The sequence below is a fragment of the Trichosurus vulpecula genome, chromosome 7, assembly GCF_011100635.1.
Source record: "Trichosurus vulpecula isolate mTriVul1 chromosome 7, mTriVul1.pri, whole genome shotgun sequence".
In the NCBI taxonomy this organism is placed as follows: domain Eukaryota; kingdom Metazoa; phylum Chordata; class Mammalia; order Diprotodontia; family Phalangeridae; genus Trichosurus; species Trichosurus vulpecula.
Window position 1 is genome coordinate 125,432,383 of NC_050579.1, and position 20,217 is coordinate 125,452,599.

Consider the following 20,217-nt stretch of genomic DNA (forward strand, 5'->3'; position numbering starts at 1 on the left):
GAATCTCTTATGATTTCTCTTTCCTGCCTCCTGTTTTATGCTTCTCTTGAGTCTTGTATTTGAAAGTAAAATTTTCTATTCAGCTCTAGTCTTTTCATCAGGAATGCTTGAAAGTCCTCTATTTCAAAACATCCATTTTTCCCCCAAAGGATTATACTCAGTTTTACTGGGTAGGTGATTCTTGGTTGTAATCCTAGCTCTTTTGCCTTCCAGAATATCATATTCCAAGCCCTCTGATATTTTAATGTGGAAGCTGCTAAATCTTGTGTTATCCTGATTGTGGCTTCATGATATTTGAAATGTTTCTTTCTGGCTGCTTGCAATATTTTCTTGACCTAGGAGCTCTGGAATTTGGCTATAATATTTCTGGGAGTTCTCATTTTGAATGTCTTTCTGGAGGTGATTGGTGGATTCTTGCAATTTCTGTTTTACCCTTTGGATCAAAGATATCCAAGCACTTTTCCTTGATAATTTCTTGAATATGATACCTAGACTTGCCTTTGGTTATGGCTTTCAGGTAATCCAATAATTCTTAAATTATCTCTCCTTGATCTATTTTCTGATGAGATATTTTACATTTTTTCTATTTTTTCATTCTTTTTCCCTTTTTAAAATCACTTCCTAATGTTTCATGGAGTCATTATCTTCCATTTGCCCAAATCTAATTTTTAGGGAAATGTTTTCTTCAGTGAGCTTTTGTACCATCTTTTCCATTTGGCCAGTCTTACTTTTTAAGGAGTTCTTTTCTTCAGTGAATTTTTGTGCCTCTTGCCTTTAGGTCAATTCTATTTTTTAAGGTGTCCTTTTCTTCAGTATTTTTTGCACCCCTTTAACCAACCTGTTAATTCTCTTTTCATAATTTTCTTGCATCACTCTCATTACTTTCCCCAGTTTTTCCTTTAACCCTCCTCATCTCTTTCTTTAACTCTTCCAGGAATTATTCTTGGGCTTAGGTCTAATTAACATTTTTCTTTGAGGCTTTGGTTGTAGCTGTTTTCATAGTGTTGTCTTCTTCTGAGTTTGTGTCTTGGTCTTTGCTGCCATTGTAGCTTTTTATATTTTGTTTTATGTTTGTCTTTTTTTGTTTGCTCATTTTTTAAACTTTGAACTTAAATCGTATAGCTTATATTTTGACTCTGAATTTAATGTTAGTATTGGTCTATACATCTTCACTTTGAACCTTATGTTAGTGTTAGTCTCTGATCCCAAAGCTGCTGCCACTTGTTGCTACCACTTCCAGAGCCTGCAGCTGTTACTGTGGTGCACCTTTTCTGGGCTGGCTTCAACTCTGGTGTCACAGAACTCTCCTGTCAACCTCCTAAGTTGTCTTAGACTAGAAAAATGTGTCCCTCTGACCTTTTGTTTTCTCTGCTGCTCCAAAATTTGATTTGAGGCATTATTTTAAAGTTGTCTGGAGGGGAATGTTGAGAGAGCTCAGCTAGGTGGCTGCTTCTCCTCTGCCATCTTGGCTCCACCTCCTCCTTAACTTCTGTCTGCCTCATTTTCTTCAACTGTAAAATGGGAATAATAGCACCTGCTTTCAAGTTGGTGGTAAGTATCAAATGAGATATTTGTAAAGCACCTAACACTGTTTCTGGCACATAGTAGGCACTTAATAGATACTTGTTCCCTCTTCCTCCCCTAAGAAGGCACTTAATTACTCAATTATTATGTAATACATTATAGAGCGTTTTTCATCAAACTGATACATGAACATGGGAAAGATTTTCTCCCTTCACCAAAGTATGGTCACATAGGTAAGTTCTATGGAGTTGCTTAAGACGTAGTAAAGTGAAGTGATTTACTTACCTAGAGACAGTCCCACAGCTAATGTAGAAGATGAGATCTGAACGCAGAGAGGTCTATTTGTTTCCAAACCCAGCACTCAATCTCCTACATCACACTGCTCTACAACAAAATAGATGTTTCTTTTTCAAAGTGTCACTTAAAGGAACATTTTAGTTTTCTAGAAGATTCACTTACATTAGACCCCATTATAACTTTGGGACATATCATCCCTGTCTTTCTTTTTTTTTTTGCCTCTCTCAGCTGGCTTGATTAGCCCTTGGAATCTGCCACTTTATTTGCTAACCTGGAAGATTGCTCCAGCTATTGCTGCTGGAAATACGGTGATTGCGAAGCCCAGTGAGATGACATCAGTGACTGCATGGATGCTGTGCAAACTCTTAGATAAAGCAGGTAACTGGGATGCCAAACAAGGGTTGATTCCCTGAGGTACACATTCTGCCGCTCTCAAGACTACTGGCATCGTGAAAGTAGGATCAAAAGGTGTTGGAAAGAAATCAGAATTATCAGACAGCTAAGTGTTGCATGCATAGAGGTGCTGGACTTGGGATCAAGAAGACAGTTCAAATCCTACCTCAGATATTTACTGCCTCTTGTGACCCTAGGCAAGGCACTCTCCATCTCTTAGTCCCGGTTTTCTCATCTATAAAATGGAGACAATAATAACTACTGAGCAGAGTTGTTGCGAGGATCAAATGACATAATAAATATGCAAATAGCTGTGCGAACCTTAAAAGTATTCTATAAATGCTAGCTATTAACATAATTATTGCCATTATTCCTATCTTTTGCTTAATATAAGAACTAGTTCTATTAGAGAAAGACTTTTCAGTAGTGGTGATGGTGTTTTGTGTGTGTGTGTGTGTGCACGTGTGCGTGTTGATAGTACACTGACAGAAATCTTAATCTTTAGGGCTCCCTAATAATTTACTGGTTTCCCTATCCTATTGCTCTTACACCCGACACAAATGCCAGAGAAGTCACAGTACTGCCTAATTGAAAAAAAGGCTACTGAAATGCCACATCAGTACCTTGGATAGGGAATAGAGCACAATATGGTATCAGATGGTTTCTGAAACATTCAATCTAAATTTATTTTAGCTTAACTCTAGCTCACAACTTACTCCTACTTGGTGAAAACAAATATAATGCCACAAACTCATGTGGATGGATAGAAAAGCACTTATTCATTACTTAGAATGTGCCATTCACTCTTTTAAGCATTGTAAATATAAATACGACCAAGCAAGACAATTTTGCCCCCAAGCAGCTTACATTCTAATAAGGAAAGACGGTACATAAAGTCGAGTGGTGGCTATGGAGGAGTGTCAGCATAGTGGTGTTGATTTGATTACTATGTTGAGAAGTGAAGTTGAAAATTCCTTGGGTGGGGAGGGAGCAATGTGAGAGTCAGGATGGCATCAAGATCCCTGAAAAGTGATTTGGTAGGCCTGTCAAGCTAGATAAGATGAAAGCTCACTAATCAGAGGCTCTTGGGTCCCAGTGGTAAGGGTCTGATTTCTGGAAAGAGGAGAAAAAAGAGAAGGAAGAGGAAACTAGAGTATAGGTGGCATGGTGTGGAAATGATTGAGAAGTGGCATGGAGGGCATAGGTGTGGATGAGATAAACTAAAAGCTTGCCAGTCAGAGCCCAGAGTCTCAGGAATTGGAGTTCAATTTCTAGGCAGAAAAGGAGCAGGAGGAGGAGAATGGAGTATAGGAAGCATACCATGAAGATGCTAGTTATCTTCTTTGTGATGTATGTGCCATCATTACACAAATTGGGCTATGCCATTACTCACATCATTCACCTTGACTCACTACCTATAGAGTGGGTATAGATCCTTTTCATAAACCAGCATCCACTGTAATCTATCTCAAATATAATATAGTCTTATTAATAAAAATAGTCATAGTAATAGTTATAATCTTAGAGTGGTACCTGAAGTTCAGAGAGGTTCAACAACTTGCTATGGTCTCCTACCCAATTAGAGGCAGGATTTCATACAACATGATGCCTAGCTATTTCCTTCCTCCTTTCTTACCTTCTTTCTTAACTTCTCTCCCTTTTCTCTTTCTTTCTTTCTCTCCTCTAATTCCTCTTCTCTTTTATCTCCTTCTCTGTTTTCTCTTTCCCTTTCTTCTCCTCTCTTTCCTTGTCATATGTGTGTGTTTATATATGCATATATATGTGTATATGATTGTGTGCACACACAAACACATATATACTCTGTGTATTCAACAAACATTATCATTTTGTAAATAATAGATACTTTTACTAACCCCTGGGGCCCTGCTCTGCAGAGTTCATAGTCCAGGAGGTATCTTACACACAGAGAAATGTAATATTGGAATATGCTGAGTGCATATAAGAAGAATATAAATGATGTATCATGAGTTGTAGGCTGGTTGTCTTTTCAGAATCCATGCTTAGTTTGGATGAGTGCTTCAGGCCCTTGGCTTTGTAAAGTGAACTTAGCCCGTGTCCTTGGTGATAAAATCCCAATTCAAAAGAATAAAATCCAACTTAATGTCTGGGTGTCCCAGTCCTTCAATGCATTCCTTGCTGCTAATGCCAAATGTTTTCCTCCTTTCCTGGTGTGTTCACTGATTGCCGCCTTCAGGCCATTTCTTCCATTTATGCTGTTCTGTGAAGTTATGTGAAGCATTACAAGGTGAGATCCTTGTAAAGGATCTCATTTATTCTCCACCTACTCCATCTATTTAGAGAAGCTCGGGCTGTCAAGAAACTTGACTTGAAGGTTTAAGATTTGCTATATAAAAATTTTTATTTCTTCGATTATGACCTGAATAATTTTCTTCCCAGGGAAAGGGCTGCTTCTTTTCAAAACACAATCAATGTTTGGCCAAAATGGTGAGCAGGAACAGAAAGAATATCCAGAAATATTCAGTTCTTAACAATATTAACGTCAGCCCACACTGAGACATAATCAAAATGCTAATGCTTTTCTATAAGAAAAAGCAATCACACTGGTGAAAAGGAACTCATTTTCCTCATGTGGAAATCATGCAGCTTAGATGAGATTCCTCTCATGTTTTCTACTCTTAAAAGTTTCTATAAATATTAGAAATCATTCAACTTAATTTCCCCCTTCAGACTCCCTAGGGCCTACCTCCCCACTCCCACCTCAACTTTTCCTCAGCTCCCGTTAAGGATTCTAATGCAAGACCCACTCTAGGCAAAGCTGTGAAGTGGACAAAGTTTGTCTTTGGGATAGGATCAGAGAACTGGAAGGAACCTTAGAGGAAATCTAGTCTTCCTCCCTTATTTTATAGATGAAGAAACTGGGGCCTGGAGAGGTTAATGACTTTCCCACGGTCACACCAAAAAGAGATTGCTAGCAGCACTATGGTTCAAGTCCGGGTCCTCAGCCTCAGGTTCTAGTGCCTTTTCTGTTCTGCTGTGTTGTGTTGCTTGGGTAAATCATTTAAATAGGAAAATATTGTTCCTTATCAGAAAAATGAGGGAGTTTCATTAGATGGCTTCTAAGGTCCTTTCAGCTCTAAATCTATATTCCTACAATCATCTTATACTTCCCTCTCTCCTTTTTGTGTCTGTATTCCTACTGCTGGAGTTCCTTCTGCTCATTCTATAAAGTAAATTGAGTCTCTTTCCTCTTCCTGTTCCCAATACCCCGCGTTCTTATTCTGATTCCCAACCCTTCAGGGCCCTCTATTGTCATGGCCTCAACTGGGTTTGCCTTAATTTTTTTTTTTTTGGAGGAGGGAAGGCAGGGCAATTGGGGTTAAGTGACTTGCCCAAAGTCACACAGCTAGTGTATCAAGTGTCTGAGGTCGGATTTGAACTCAGCTCCTCCTGACTTCAGGGCTGGTGCTCTACTCACTGTGCCACCTAGCTGCCCCATTTGCCTTCATTTTGATGGAAGCTCATGCTCATAATCCATCCTTTTCTCCAGGTCCAGCCTTATAAAGGTAGATGAAATTAGAAAATCAATTTTGGATGGCGTTTGAAAGAAATAGTTTAGACCACCTCTCCAATATGTTTCACTACCAAGTACAGTTTCTGAAATTTCATAGAAAGTTTTATAACTTTCACCCTTGAAAGTTTTAGGGTTTTTCAGAATTTCCTGTTTAAATGTAGGTGCTCCTGGGAGAGGTAACCAAACCCCTAAGCTGTTATCATTGAAAGTTAGAAGATGCCTTAGAGATTGGTGGGAAAGCAGGAGTATACCAAGACAAACTCCATTAATTTCATAGTTTTGCTTCTGGCTTCCTCCTGTTACGGATATTCTTTCCTATACTTCATTCATTCCTTGAGGGCCTTGCTAGGTGACTGATTTGATTATCTGTAATCAATCAGTCCAGCTTACCCTGTTATCTCATGGCAAAGGGTTACTGACTGATAAGCATGCATTTCTATTTGTAAAAATGAGCTCTTAATGTGAAAATATATTTAATAAGAATATACATAGAGAGCCTGTTTGCATGCTGTCTTGGGGAGGGGGAAGAGGAGGGAGGTGGGGAAAATTTAAAAGTTATGGAAGTGAATGTTGAAAACTAAAAATAAGTAAATTAATTTTTCAAAAAAAGAGCTCCTAAAGGCACTGCCTTAACCTAAAAGAATACATTTTTGATGCTTGGACTTTCACAAACTGCGACAGGGAACAAATATTGTGGGGGTACTTTTCAGGGTATGGTCTCCAAATCACTCCATGCAGGCTGCAGACTAGCCAGCCGATGCTGAGTCACGCCTTTGGGAGTAAAAATATCCATCTCTGAGCAGGTATGACAAGTATTTCCGTACTTGAGCCAATATTAAGTGTATGTTTGTCTGCCTGTCCCCAAGGCAGGAAGAGCTATGTCTGATCTTTACAATATACTTCCGTACTCCCAGTACAAGAGACAACATCCTCAGCAATAACCCTGAAGTAATAATTATGGTATTTAGAGCTAGAAGGGACCTTCAAGATCCTTAATTCATCCTCCTGATTTTACAGAAAAGAAAACTGAGTCCCAGAGAGGTTAAATCACTTGTCTAATGTTACACAGGAAATAAATAGCAGAAATGAGATTTGAAGTAGCAAATACATTGCTACTTCCCCTGCATCACACTGTTCTTATACAGGTTTAAAGTTTTCAAAGCACTTTAAATAGATTACCTCACAATAACCCTATGAAGTACATATAACAGGTATTCTAATTGCCATTTTACAGATGTAGAAACTGAGGTTCAGAGATATGTGATATAGTGACACAGCTAGCACATGTCAATGGCAAGATTTCAACCCAAGTCTTCCTGACTCCAAAAGCAGAACTCTTTGTATTATACCATATTACTGGGGCTGTTTTAAGTTGTATTACATTCATGGCAGGTGTTTTTGGTCAGGCCAAAACACTACATTCTTATTCACTTTTATACCTGTTTACAGAATAAAGTTAGAGTGAAGGAAATTGCTTTGACCAGAAATTTACTTTGTTAATCCAGTCTTTCATTCTCTCTAAAAATTAATAGAAAATAAAGAACTCTTTCATGTGGAGAGGTCAGAATGAAGTACCCTGCATCTTGCGTACCTATCCTATTCCACTGATCCATGACTCTGTTTCTTAGCCAGTACCAGATAGTTTTGATGACTGCTGCTTTGTAGTACAGTTTAATATCTGGTATGGCTAGATCACCTTCCCTAGCATTTCTTTCCATTAATACCATAGATAATCTAGACCTCTTGTTCTTCCAGATGAATTTTGTTATTATTTTATCCAGCTCTGTAAAATAATTTTTGGTAGTTCAATTGGTATGGCACTGAATAAATAAATTAATTTAGGTAAAATTGTCATTTTTATTATATTAGCTCAGCCTAACCACGAGCAACTGATATTTTTCCATTTATTTAGATCTGACTTTGCGTGAAAAGTGTTTCATAATTATGTTCACATAAGCCCTGGGTTTGTCTTGGTAGAGAGACTTCCAAATATTTTATGGTGTCTACAGTAACTTTGAATGGAATTTCCCTTTCTGTCTCTTGCTGTTGGACTTTGTTAGTAATGTATAGGAATGCCGAGGTTTTATGTGGGTTTATTTTATATTCTGCAGCTTTGCTAAAGTTGTTTATTATTTAAAGTAGTTTTTTACTTGATTCTCTAGGATTATCTAAGTAAATCATCATATCATCTGCAAAAAGTGATAATTTAGTTTCTTCTTTGCCTATTCTAGATCCTTTAATTTCTTTTTCTTCTCTTATTGCTACAGCTAACATTTCTAGTACCAAATTGAATAGTAGGGGTGATAATGGACATCCTTGTTTCACCCCTGATCTTATTGGGAATGCATCTAACTTATCCCCATCACAAATAATGCTTGTTGATGGTTTTAGGTAGATGCTACTTATAATTTTAAGGAAGGCTCCATTTATTCCTATGCTTTCTAGTGTTTTTAATAGGAATGGGTGTTGTATTTTGTCAAAGGTTTTTCTGCATCTATTGAAATGATCATATGGTTTCTGCTAGTTTTGTTGCTGATATGATCAATTATGCTGATAGTTTTTCTAATACTGAACCAGCCTTGCATTCCTGGAATAAATCCTACCTGGTCATAGTGTATTATTCTCATGATAAGTTGCTGCAATATTTTTGCTAATGTGTTATTTAAAATTTTTGCATCAATAGTCATTAGGGAAATTGGTCTATAATTTTCTTTCTCTGTTTTGACTCTTCCTGCTTTGGGTATTAGTACCATATTTGTGTCATAAAAAGAATTTGGTAGGACTCCTTCTTCACTGATTTTCCCAAATAGTCTATAAAGTATAGGAATTAATTGTTCTTTAAATGTTTGATAGAATTCACATGTAAAACCATCTGGCCCTGGAGATTTTTTCCTAGGGAGTTCATTGATGGCTTCCTCAATTTCTTTTTCTGAGATGGGGTTATTTAGGAATTTTACTTCCTCTTCTGTTAACCTGGGCAATTTATATTTTTGTAGATATTCATCCATATCCCTAAGGTTGTTAAATTTATGGGCATGCAATTGGGGAAAATAATTCCTAATTATTGTTTTAATTTCCTCTTCATTGGAGGTGAATACATCCTTTTCATTTTTATATTGGTAGTTTGATTTTCTTCTTTATTTTTTTTAATCAAAGTGACCAAAGGTTTATCAATTTTATTGTTTTTTTTCATAAAACCATCTCTTTGTTTTATTTATTAATTCAATAGTTTTCTTGATTTCAGTTTTATTAATCTCTCCTTTGATTTTCAGTATTTCTAATTTGGTGTTTAATTGGGTGTTTTCAATTTGTTCTTTTTCTAGTTTTTTCAGTTGCATGCTGAATTCATTGATCTCCTTTTTCTCTATTTTATTCATGTAAGCATTTAGAGATATAAAACTTCCCCTAAGAACTGCTTTTGCTGCATCCCATAAGTTTTGGTGTGTTGTCTCATTATTGTCATTCTCTTGAATGAAGTTATTAATTGTTTCTCTGATTTGTTCTTTGGCCTACTCATTCTTTAGAATTAGATTATTTAGTTTCCAATTAATTTTTAGCTTATTTTTCCCTGGTTCTTTATTACAAATAATTTTTATTCATCATGATCTGAAAAGGATGCTTTGGCTACTTCTGCCTTTCTGTACTGGATTGTGAGGTTTTTATGCCCTAGTACATGGTCAATTTTTGAGTATGTGCCATATACCACTGAGAAAAAAGCATATTCCTTTTTATCCTCATTCAGTTTTCTCCAGATGTCTATCATATCTGCCTTTTCTAAAATCCAGTTCACCTCCTTAACTTCTTTCTTGTTTACTTTGAGGTTAGATTTATCAAGTTCAGAGAGGGGGAGGTTGAGGTCTCCCATTATTATGGTTTTGCTGTCTATTCCTTCTTGTAACTCCTTTAACCTTTCTTCTAAGAATCTGCATGCCATACCACTTGGGGCATATATGTTAAACAATGGTACTGCTTCATTGTTTATGGTGCCTTTTAACAGGATGTAATGTCCTTCCTTATCTCTCTTAGTTAGATCTACCTTTGCTTTTGCTTTGTCTGAGATTAGAATTGCTACCCCTGCTTTTTTTACCTTAGCTGAAGCACAATGTATTCTACTCCAGCCTTTTACCTTTACCTTGTATGTATCCCCCTGTTTCAAATGTGTTTCTTGTAAACAGCATAATGTAGGATTATGGTCTTTAATCTATTCTGCTATCCATTTCTGTTTTATGGGAGAATTCATCCCATTCACATTCACAGTTATGATTACTATCTATGCCTTTTTCTCCATCCTATTTCCCCCCAGTTTATGCTTTTATTTCTCCCTTTCCCCCTCCACTCCTCAACAAAGTTTTGCTTTTGACTGCTGCCTTCCTCAGTTTACCCTCCCTCTTGATTCCCCTCCCTTATCTTCCCGTTTTCCACTTGCTCCTTCTTCCCTCCCTTCTGATCACTCTGCTCCCGTTTTTTTCCCCCTTTCCCCTCCTACTGCTTGTAGGACACATTAGATTTCTATACTTATCAGGGTATGTTATTCCCTTCTTGAGCCAAATCTGATGAGAGTAAACTCAGATACTCCTCTTCTCCCTCCTTCTTTCCCTCTACTACAATATGTTTTTGTGCTCTTCGTGTGATATTATTTACCCTTTTCTACGACCTCCTTACATCTTCTCCCAGAACCATCCCTTTATATCTCTTAATTGTATTTCTTATCATAATATGGGTTATTTTATACTGATATCCACAGTCTATGAATATCCCTCTCAATTGTTATAAGGAGTATACTAGTTCGCAAGATTGACATATATATAGTATATGTATGCATAGGTGTATATATATATATATATCAACTTATATAAAACAAAATAATCCTATATAAGGATGTAATTAATTAGCCTTATTGATTAACTAGGGTTTTTTTCCCCCATTTACCTTTTTATGTCTCTCTTGAGTTTTGTATTTGGAAATCAAGATTTCCATTGAGCTCTGGCCTTTTCATCAGGAAGGTCTGGAATTCCCTTATTTCATTGAATGTCAATCTCTTTGCCTGGAAAATTATGCTCAGTTTGCTGGGTAGTTGATCCTTGGTTGTAGTCCAAGCTCCTTTGCCTTTCTGGGGTCATCGATGGATTCTTTTGATGACAGTTTTACCCTCTGGTTCTAGGACCTCCGGGTAATTTTCTTTAAGGATTTCATGGAAGATACTGTCCAGGCTCTTTTTTTCACCATAGCTTTCAGGTGGACCAATAATTCTTAGATTGTCTCTCCTGGATCTGTTTTCCAGGTCAGTTGTTTTTCCAATCAGATATTTCACATTTTCTTCTATTTTTTCATTTTTTAGATTTTGTTTGACTGATTCTTGATGTCTCATAGAGTCATTAGCTTCTACTTGCCCAATTCTAATTTTCAATGTTTTGTTTTCTTCCTTTACCTTCTCCATCTCCTTTTCCATTTGGTTGATTTCACTTTTCAATGAGACATTTTCTCTGTTTATATTCTGATTTTCCTTAACCAATTCCCCAATTTTATCTTTTAAAGATTTGTTTTCGTCAATGAATTTTTTTTTCCATTTTTTCTTTTACCTCCTTAATTTGTTTTTTAAAGTCCTCCTTGAGTTCTTCCCGGAATGCTTTTTGGTCTGGAAACCAGTTCACTTTCCCTTTTGAGGTTTCAGATGTGGGTGTAGTGTCCATGCTGTCCTCTTCTGAATTGGTATTTTGGTTTTCCTTGTCTCCATGATAAGAGTGAATTGTCTTTGAAAGCATCTTACAATTCTTTTTCATGGTGTTTTCTTTTCCCCTCCTGGTTTCTGAAGTGGATCTCTGTTTCTGAGGCTCAGGGGGCTCTGTCCCAAGTTTCTTGTTTTGGGATCTAGCTTTATGTGCTATGGCCTCTGGTTTTGTGAGGTATGGAGAAGGGTTGGTCTGACTGCTGGGGGGGGGGTCTCCTCTTCCCCAGGACTGTTCTACAGAATGGGTGATCTCAGCTCTTGTCTGTTCTGGTGTCTGCCACTTTTCCTGGCTGTGCAAAGCCAAGTCTGGGGTCCTGGCATTGACGTTAGTTAGCTCCACACCCTGGGGCTCAGTTGCTCTCATTATTCTGCTAAGGTGAGGGCTGCTGGGACACCTCTCTTCCTGTGCTAGTCTCCTTCCACCACCACAGGAAGGGCCCTCTCCCCCACTTCTCTTGCTACTGAAGCCCTGCTTCTGGCTCCTCTGTTTCTCCTGAGGTTTTATTCTCTGGGTTTATTCAAGGGAGGGATATGAGCTGTTTTACCTGCACATCCTGGCTACCTGGAGTCCAAAAAGGTGAGTTTCAAACCTTTAGACTGTGGGTTGGAGGCTTCTGGGCTAGCTGCTCCCGAGGCTGCAGGCTCTGTGCTCTGACAGACTCTGGTCCTGGGCTGAGAGGCCTGGGGCTCGATCGCAGCTGTAGACAGTACTTCCACCCTGGGCCTGTTCCTGCTCTGGGGTTTCACTCACCCAGCACTCTCCCAGACCTGCAGGCTGGCTGGATTCCTCTGCTGTGCCTGGTTGGTTTGGTCTGGTGCTGATCCGTGTGCCCGGCGCTCCTACCCCTCTCAGTCTACTAGTGGCTTCTAACTCTCTCAAATCTCAGAGATTCCTTCTGCTTGCATCTTTCTAGGGTAAACCTTCAAAGAACTGCCCTAAACAGAGGGGAGATTTAGGGTCAGTCTGTGGCAGCAGCAGGGACCTAGGAGTTGCTTCTCTACCATTAGCCTGGACATATCACAATTCTTGGCATGATGAAGAATAGGCTGATTATATTAGCAACATAGAATTCCTTGTTACCTCAACAATAACTCAAATACTCTTTCTCGGTGAAGCTAATACCCTCCTCTTGAATTACCTTGTATTTATTTTGTATATACTTTGTTTTATAGGCACTCCGCCTAGGAGCATAGGGGCTGGTGATTTGTGCTATTCTCTATCATGAACTGTACAGTCCTATATTTTGTTTATTTTGGGGAAAGATTGATCTCTGATTGGGCGAGAGGGCTTAAACTCACTTTCGCACACTCACTGGCTCCATTTCAAATCCTCACCACACAGATGATGATGCTATTTACAATTTGAATTATAGTTCATATCTGGGTCTTCTCAAAGAGAAGTCAAAAAAGATAGATAGTGGACAATATGATTCAAGTAAAGAACAGGTTGTTTATTCCTACACAGAAAACAATGATAAACCTCAATTACTCATCCTGTACATTCACAGAATGATTTAAACCAGATTTACCAATAATTTATAACCATGTGTAAGTTACAGTCCACTGGGAGGCTGGTAATTGTACTTCATTAGTACATAAAACAGTTTTTGCATAGCTTCTAATTAGCCAGTTTTGCATTTCACCTTTCCCTTGCCTAGGCGGGATTGCCCCTTGTGACTGGATAGGAGACAGGACAGCACCCTTCCCACACTTGATACAGCTCAGAATAGTCTTCACTGTTTCCTTCCTCAGGAAGAAAAAGAGTAATAGGAGAGGAAGGTCACTCTTTGTTATATCCACTAAATTCTAGCTCAGCAGTTGAGTAGGGGACTCTTTATCATCACACAGTACAAACCTCTCACTCATATATAACTAAACTTAGTCTTAACCTAAGCTTCCACCAGGAATGGTGGCTGAACATGCTCCAAAGATAGAAAGGCCCAGATAGACTGTAAGTTCCTTGAGGGCAGGGACTCACATATTTTACATTTTTTTTAATATCCCCAGAAGCCTAAAACATGGAAGATGATTAATAATTGCTTCCTCACTAGCTTTCTAACTTGAAGGAGGTCTAAAGGCCATAAGGCAAAGAAAATTAATAACCACAAGTGTCTTTTTTTTCATTTAGGGGTTCCACCAGGTGTAGTGAATATCGTGTTTGGAACTGGGTCCAAAGTAGGAGAGGCCCTGGTGTCCCATCCTGAAGTTCCACTGATCTCATTTACTGGCAGCACGCTGACAGCTGAGCGGATCATTCTAAATAGTGCCCCCCATTGCAAGAAACTCTCTCTGGAGCTTGGGGGCAAGAATCCTGCCATCATTTTTGATGATGCCAATCTGAGCGAGTGTATCCCTACCACTGTCAGATCCAGCTTTGCTAATCAGGTCAGGGGAAATGTGTGTACATGTGGGGAGGAGGTTTATGTATGTGGACCTGTTGTTTTTCCTTTTAGTCCTTTTTAAAAACTCCTTATTCTGTTATTATATGTTCATGTCAAAAAGACAAGTGGTTGATTCAGGTAATTCCATGAAATGGTAAAAAGAAATAATGTTTATTTCTCTCAGCTGATAGAAATATTCAATCACATTGGTGCTAGGTAAAGAGTTATAGAAGTTATAGAAGAAAAAAAAGCTGTAGAAGAAAAAGTGCTGGGTTTGGAGTTGGAGGACCTGGGTTTGAATCTCAGCCCTGCTACTTATTAATGTTTTAATTAACATTTTAGTCTGGTTTGAACTATACTTGAGCTGTGAGTTTGACACCTCTGCATAAGACCTGATTGCACAGATGTAGTTGTGTGGGACAGTGACCCTTCCCCACATTAAATTTAGAAGCTTCTCAAGGTAGAAAGTAGAAAGGAATTTTATTGCTTTCTCATGAGAAAGGATGCCACCCAAGCGGGGGCATTTTAAATATGTTTTACATTTATTCAGTCTGAATAAATGGGCACATCCCCTGAACAGAGTACAGGAGAGTACATAGGACTCAGATGGACGTCAGTCCTTTATTGACTTCTCCCACCAGGCTCTTCATTGGCCAGATACAACCCCCTGACTGCCTATGTCATGCCGTCCTCAAATGGCTCGTTTAATCATGCGCACAAGCCTCTGACCTGAGGCCTGGTTTCTGCTAGATCAGAGCTCTGACTGGAAGTAGTTCTAATCAGTCACCTGACTTACATTCTGCTAAAGCTGGAGTGGGGGAGGGTAGAACAACACCTTCAACACTGTGGAAACAAAACTCTTCCCCCCATCGCTTACATAGTCTATATAAAATGTGTTTTCTCCAAGCACTTCATGCCATTGTACTCATATAATAATAGTTATTACAACCAGTGATATGTTGGTAAATGCTTAAAAACAGGCTCTCCGGGGGTGGGGGTGGGAGGAATGTGTACATGACAGACATTTAAGTTTGATCTGCATTACTAACATTTTCTCCATTACTTTCTTAAATCTAAACAATCAAAAACAACAAAAAATAAAGCAAGCCCTGGTTTTGTAGCATTTGATAATTTCTGAAGTATAAATACTCACACCGCAAATTTTATAATCCGTGCTTATGAGTGGGTTTGCGCTCACTCCAGCACACCCCTAACTCCAGCTCAAATTTATGTAATATTTTATGAATTATAAAGTACTTTTCTCATAATCCTGCGAAGTAGGAAGTACCCATATCATTATCCCCATTTTTCTCACAAGGAAACTGACAGTTAGTGAATATAAGTTACTTGCCCATGGATCACACGGTAAGTGTCAAAACCAAATTTCAAACAGGGGTGTTTCAGGTCTCAGTTTCCTCATTTGTAAAAAGAGGATTGAACTTGGTGATCTTTAAGGTGTCTTCCAGCTTTCACATTCCATGATTCTATAATGTGCAATGACCTTATAAAATGTTTTGAAGTCTTTATATGCCAGTACAAGTACACATCCCCCTATACTTGGAGAGAATGAATAAGCATTCAAAGCACTAGCCAAATATTTGCACAAGACTGTGTTTATTGAAACAATGAGAGCAATGATTCTTCTTGATTTCCTCACAGTCTTCCTCTCAGAAACAAGAGATGAAAGCACAGTAATATTTATTGTTGTCCTTATAACTCACATTTATATAGCCCTCTAGCTTTTACAAAATATTTCCCCACAAATATCAGCCCTGTGAAATAGATAGCATAAATAGTATTATCTTAAATTTGCAGATGAAAAAATAGACCTATAAAGATTTTAAATGACTTGCCCAAGGTTACACAAGTTGTAAGCATCAGAGCTATTAACCAACTCTTCTCCAAGTCCAGTCCCCTTTCCACTGGTCCATGCTGTTTTCTTTATTTGTAGCTTAGTGCTACAATAGTCTATATACCTAGATCTATACATATCTATCTCTGTAGAGATCTAGATATCTAGATCTGGATATAGAATGAGGTTACACATATTCTTTCCTATACCTCATTTCCTGAGGGCCTTGCTAGGATTGTTGATTGGATGAAGAAAATAACATGATTTAAGTGTTAATTTGCTCCAGCTGATAAGTTAACGGGTCAATATACATTTACCTTCTATGTGTGTTATGTATGGCTGACATTGTGTGCTCAGAACAGGGAATATAAATATAACCAGAAAGAAAGACAGTCCCTGCCCTCAGGTAGATTACATTCTAATGGGGGAAGACCTCACATAAAAAGGAGCTGAAATTAGCAAATATGTCTTGAGTGTCCACTGTGTGGAAGTCACTGTTAGCCTACCTTCAAAGGGCTTGCAATTTAATTGGGAAGCTCTGGTGTGCCTGCACCTCCCTCCCTCCCTTCCTCCCTCCTTCTCTCTCCTTCTCTCTCTCTCTCTCTCTCTCTCTCTCTCTCTCTCTCTCTCTCTCTCTCTCTCTCTCTCTCTCTCTCTCTCTCTCTCTCTCTCACACACACACACACACACACACACACACAGTATCTCTAATGATATAAAACGATACACAAAAAGTACCAAATAAATGATACAAATGAAAGTCTTCTACACGTTCATAGGAAGGACAGATTACTGTGGACTGGGTAATCAGTGTAGGATTCATGAAAACAGGGTTTGAACTGACTTGTAAAGAATTATGTCATCCTTGTTATATTGTTTGCCTGTCAGGGTGAAATCTGCCTCTGTACCAGCAGAATCTTTGTCCAAAGGAGCATTTATGAGGAATTTTTAGCAAGATTTGTTGAAGCCGTAAGAAAATGGAAAGTTGGCCCTCCCTCTGACCCTACAACCAGTGTGGGAGCTCTGATAAGCAAAGCCCATTTGGAGAAAGTAAGTAAATAGTTGTATGGTCAAGAGTTCTGGAAAGACTTCTAGAAGAAAAACTCTTAGCATGGCACATCTGAAGGGAACACTGTGGGAATATTTTATTCATTATTATTCAGTTTTAAGAAAGTAGGCCCTCTGAAGAGTACAGTTACTACTTTTTACTTGCCCCTGGATATGTCTAAAGTGAAAAGTTCATGAAAAAGAAAGAACTAAATAAGCTTGTGGTTAAAAACTGCTGGATAAAAGGTACCAGGCTTAAGAAGTCAGCTTCAAGAAGCCACCCTACTATATGATGAAGAAAGAGTAATTATCAGCCAAGTTGGTCAACAGTAAACTGGGATACTATTAGGACAAGGCAGGCAAGGAATTCCATGGGTAAAAGTGCTTTGAAGAAAAGTCCTGTCCCCTAGGTAGCTGTAGATGAAGGGTGCTTAACCTGGAGTTCACTGATACTACCCTACTCTCCATGAACTTGGATGGGAAAAAAACAAACACACCCTACATCTTTAATTTTGCTAACCTCTAACAGAAATTTGGCATTTTTTTCCATTATTTAAAAATATCATTCTGAGGAGGGCTCTGTCAGCTTCATCATGCTACCAAAGGGACAGAAGACACACATAAAGTTAAGAATCTCTACTCTAGGTAGAATTTGGAAACTGTCTGCAGGAGTAGCCTTATTCATCTGAATTATTATGGTCCATAGGTGATGACTGAGAGCCATCCTGTCTGGAAGTAATCAAATCACCAGTGGGAAACCTACTATGGCCTTGAGATTTAAAAGATTAATTGCCTAAGCTATTTCCTTTTTGAGGTTTTAAATCCTTTTCCTGTAGCCTGAAAGAGTTAATATGTTGCTTCAAATGGGCTGTTTCACTCTCTATCTACAAGTTAGATTAGGTTCAGTGTCTGGGAAAAGGTTTTTGTTTAGTGGGGGGTGAGGGTTTGGGGGTTACTCCTCGACCATGCAGTTGTTTTATTTAAAAAAAATTCAGATGTGGAATGAATAACAAAATCAAAATGTTTAGTTGAATGAATATTTATTAAGTAATATTTATGTGTGAAAAACTGTACTAGATGCTAGGGGTACAAAGACCAAAAAAAATCATAATCTTGGTCCTCAAGGGGCATACATTTTTTTTGTAGTCGCTTATCGCTCAGATATCAGAAATAAATGAAAGAATAAATCTCTTTCTTTTGCTAGCTAACATCATTTGCTTACAGGGCTGCCGCTAGGTTTTGAAACATAGTTTTCACACTTATTTATTCATTTTTCTACTGGCAACACAGACTTCTCAATGAGGAGCTCATTGGGTGGAGTGACATTGATCTATGTGTGTTGGGGCGGGAGGGGGTGGGGTTGGGAGGAAGAAGCAGTAGACAGTGTTCCTAATTAAGAATTTTTTCTACTTAGGTTAGGAATTATATAAAGAAGGCCTGTGCTGAAGGGGCAAGAATTCTGTGTGGAGAGGGTGTGGATAATTTGAGCCTCCCATCCAGAAACAAAGGGGGCTATTTCATGCTTCCCACTGTGGTCACTGATATTAAGGATGAATCCTGTTGCATGAAGGAAGAGATATTTGGTCCTGTTGCTTGTGTTGTTGTCTTTGATACGGAAGAGGAAGTGATTGAAAGAGCTAACAATGTGAAGTATGGCCTAGCAGCAACTGTATGGTCTAACGATGTTGGAAGAGTTTGGCGAGTATCTAAGAAGTTGCAGTCTGGATTGGTCTGGACTAACTGTTGGCTAATCAGGGACCTGAACCTTCCTTTTGGTGGAATGAAAGCTTCAGGAATTGGCAGAGAAGGAGCAAAGGACTCATATGACTTCTTTACTGAAGTAAAAACAATTACTGTTAAATATTGATCTTTGCTTATTGAAAAGTTGTTATGGTAAATGTCTTTTAATAGCATGGTTACTATATGATTGTGAATAGAAATGATAGAATAAATTAAATGAGGATTAAGAGAATTACAGAAAGTAAATGGGCAATTTTGATTATAAAATTTTAAAAAAATTGTTGCACAAACAAAACCAGGGCACCTAAAATTAGACATGAAGCAGGTAAAATGGGGGAAAACATCTTTGCATTAGGTTTCTTTGATAAAGGTCTCATTTCTAAGATGTTACAGGAAATCAACTTAAATTAATCAGAATGAGGGCCATTCTTTAATTGACAAATAGATAAAAGATATGAACAGGTACTTTTGAGAGGAAGAAATTCAATCTATCCATAGTCATGAAGAAATTATCCACATGACTAATAATTGCATGAATGAACATTAAAGAAGTTCTGAAGATCTACCTCACATTTACCAGATTTGCAAAGTTGACAAAAGAAGGAAAATGACATATTCTGGAAAGTTGTGGGAAGACAAATACATTAATGCCCTATTGATAGAGCCATACAGTGGTCAACAAGCCATTCTGGAAAGCAATTTAGAACAATGCTTCACAAGTTACTAAACTGCAACCCTTTGACAAAGTAATACCACTATGAAGTCTAAAATCCATAGAGATTAAATAAAAAAAGAACCTATATGTACAAAAGTTTTTATAGAAGCTCTTTGTGAGTGTGTGTGTGCGTGCGTGCACGGGCGTGAGTGCACGTGCAGGGTGGGGAGTGGGGGAAGGAAACTGGAAACTAAGGGAGTCTTCATCAATAAGGGAAAGGCAAACAAATTATAGTATGGGAATGTAATGCAATACTATTGTGCTTTAACAAATGATAAAGACAAAAGTTTTAGAGAAGCCTGAAAAAAGCTTGTATAAACTAATGCAAAGTGAAGAAACTAATGCAAACAGAACCAAAGCGCTTTGAACAATAACAACAATATCAATAAATATAAGATAAACAACCCTAAAAGACTTGGGAACTCTGATCAATGCAGTGACCAGTCACAATTCCAGAGGACAAGTGGTAGACTATACCAACCACTTCCTCATAGAGAAATGGTGAGACATGGTCAGTGGGAAAACTGTCTTGCTTGACTGCATATTTGTGACAAAAGTTTTGTTTTTCTTTCTTTTTCAGTCAGGTGGGAGTGGGTGAAATAGAGAACATGGATTTTTGTTCATTGAAAAAAAAAATTTGATTTTAAAGAATGAACTCATTGACTCAATTCCTACTGAGTCAGTATTTTGCAGACAGTTGAAAGAAAAGATGCTCTCTGTTTCTAATTCAGGGAAAAGAGGAGGCAAGATAAAAAAGCTGAGCTACTTTGGGCATCTATGTTCTATTTTGTGCTTCTACATCATAGCTTTTTCATTTTGTTTACGATCTTACAATTTCCTAGATTATCAGGTACTTCTATGCCTATTTATGGTGACATAAATACATTCCAAATGTAATACTCATTCTGGAAAGTTATCCACAGTTGTTGGGGAGGGGCAGGTGGAGAGATGGAATATGGATATCCCAGATGACCTTCTCTTCCATTT

General features: G+C 38.1%; 1 protein-coding gene across 1 annotated transcript in view; it reads left to right on the plus strand.

Moving 5' to 3' along the window:
- ALDH8A1 (aldehyde dehydrogenase 8 family member A1) overlaps positions 1-19,321 on the plus strand; it is a 40,687-nt gene extending 21,366 nt beyond the window's left edge. Inside the window, exons 4-7 of the mRNA XM_036768740.1 lie at positions 2,050-2,199; positions 13,624-13,880; positions 16,617-16,778; positions 18,190-19,321. Of these exons, the coding sequence (XP_036624635.1) occupies positions 2,050-2,199; positions 13,624-13,880; positions 16,617-16,778; positions 18,190-18,642 (1,022 nt within the window). The 3' untranslated portion in view covers positions 18,643-19,321. The remainder of the gene's footprint in view (positions 1-2,049; positions 2,200-13,623; positions 13,881-16,616; positions 16,779-18,189) is intronic.
- Positions 19,322-20,217: the final 896 nt, after the last annotated feature.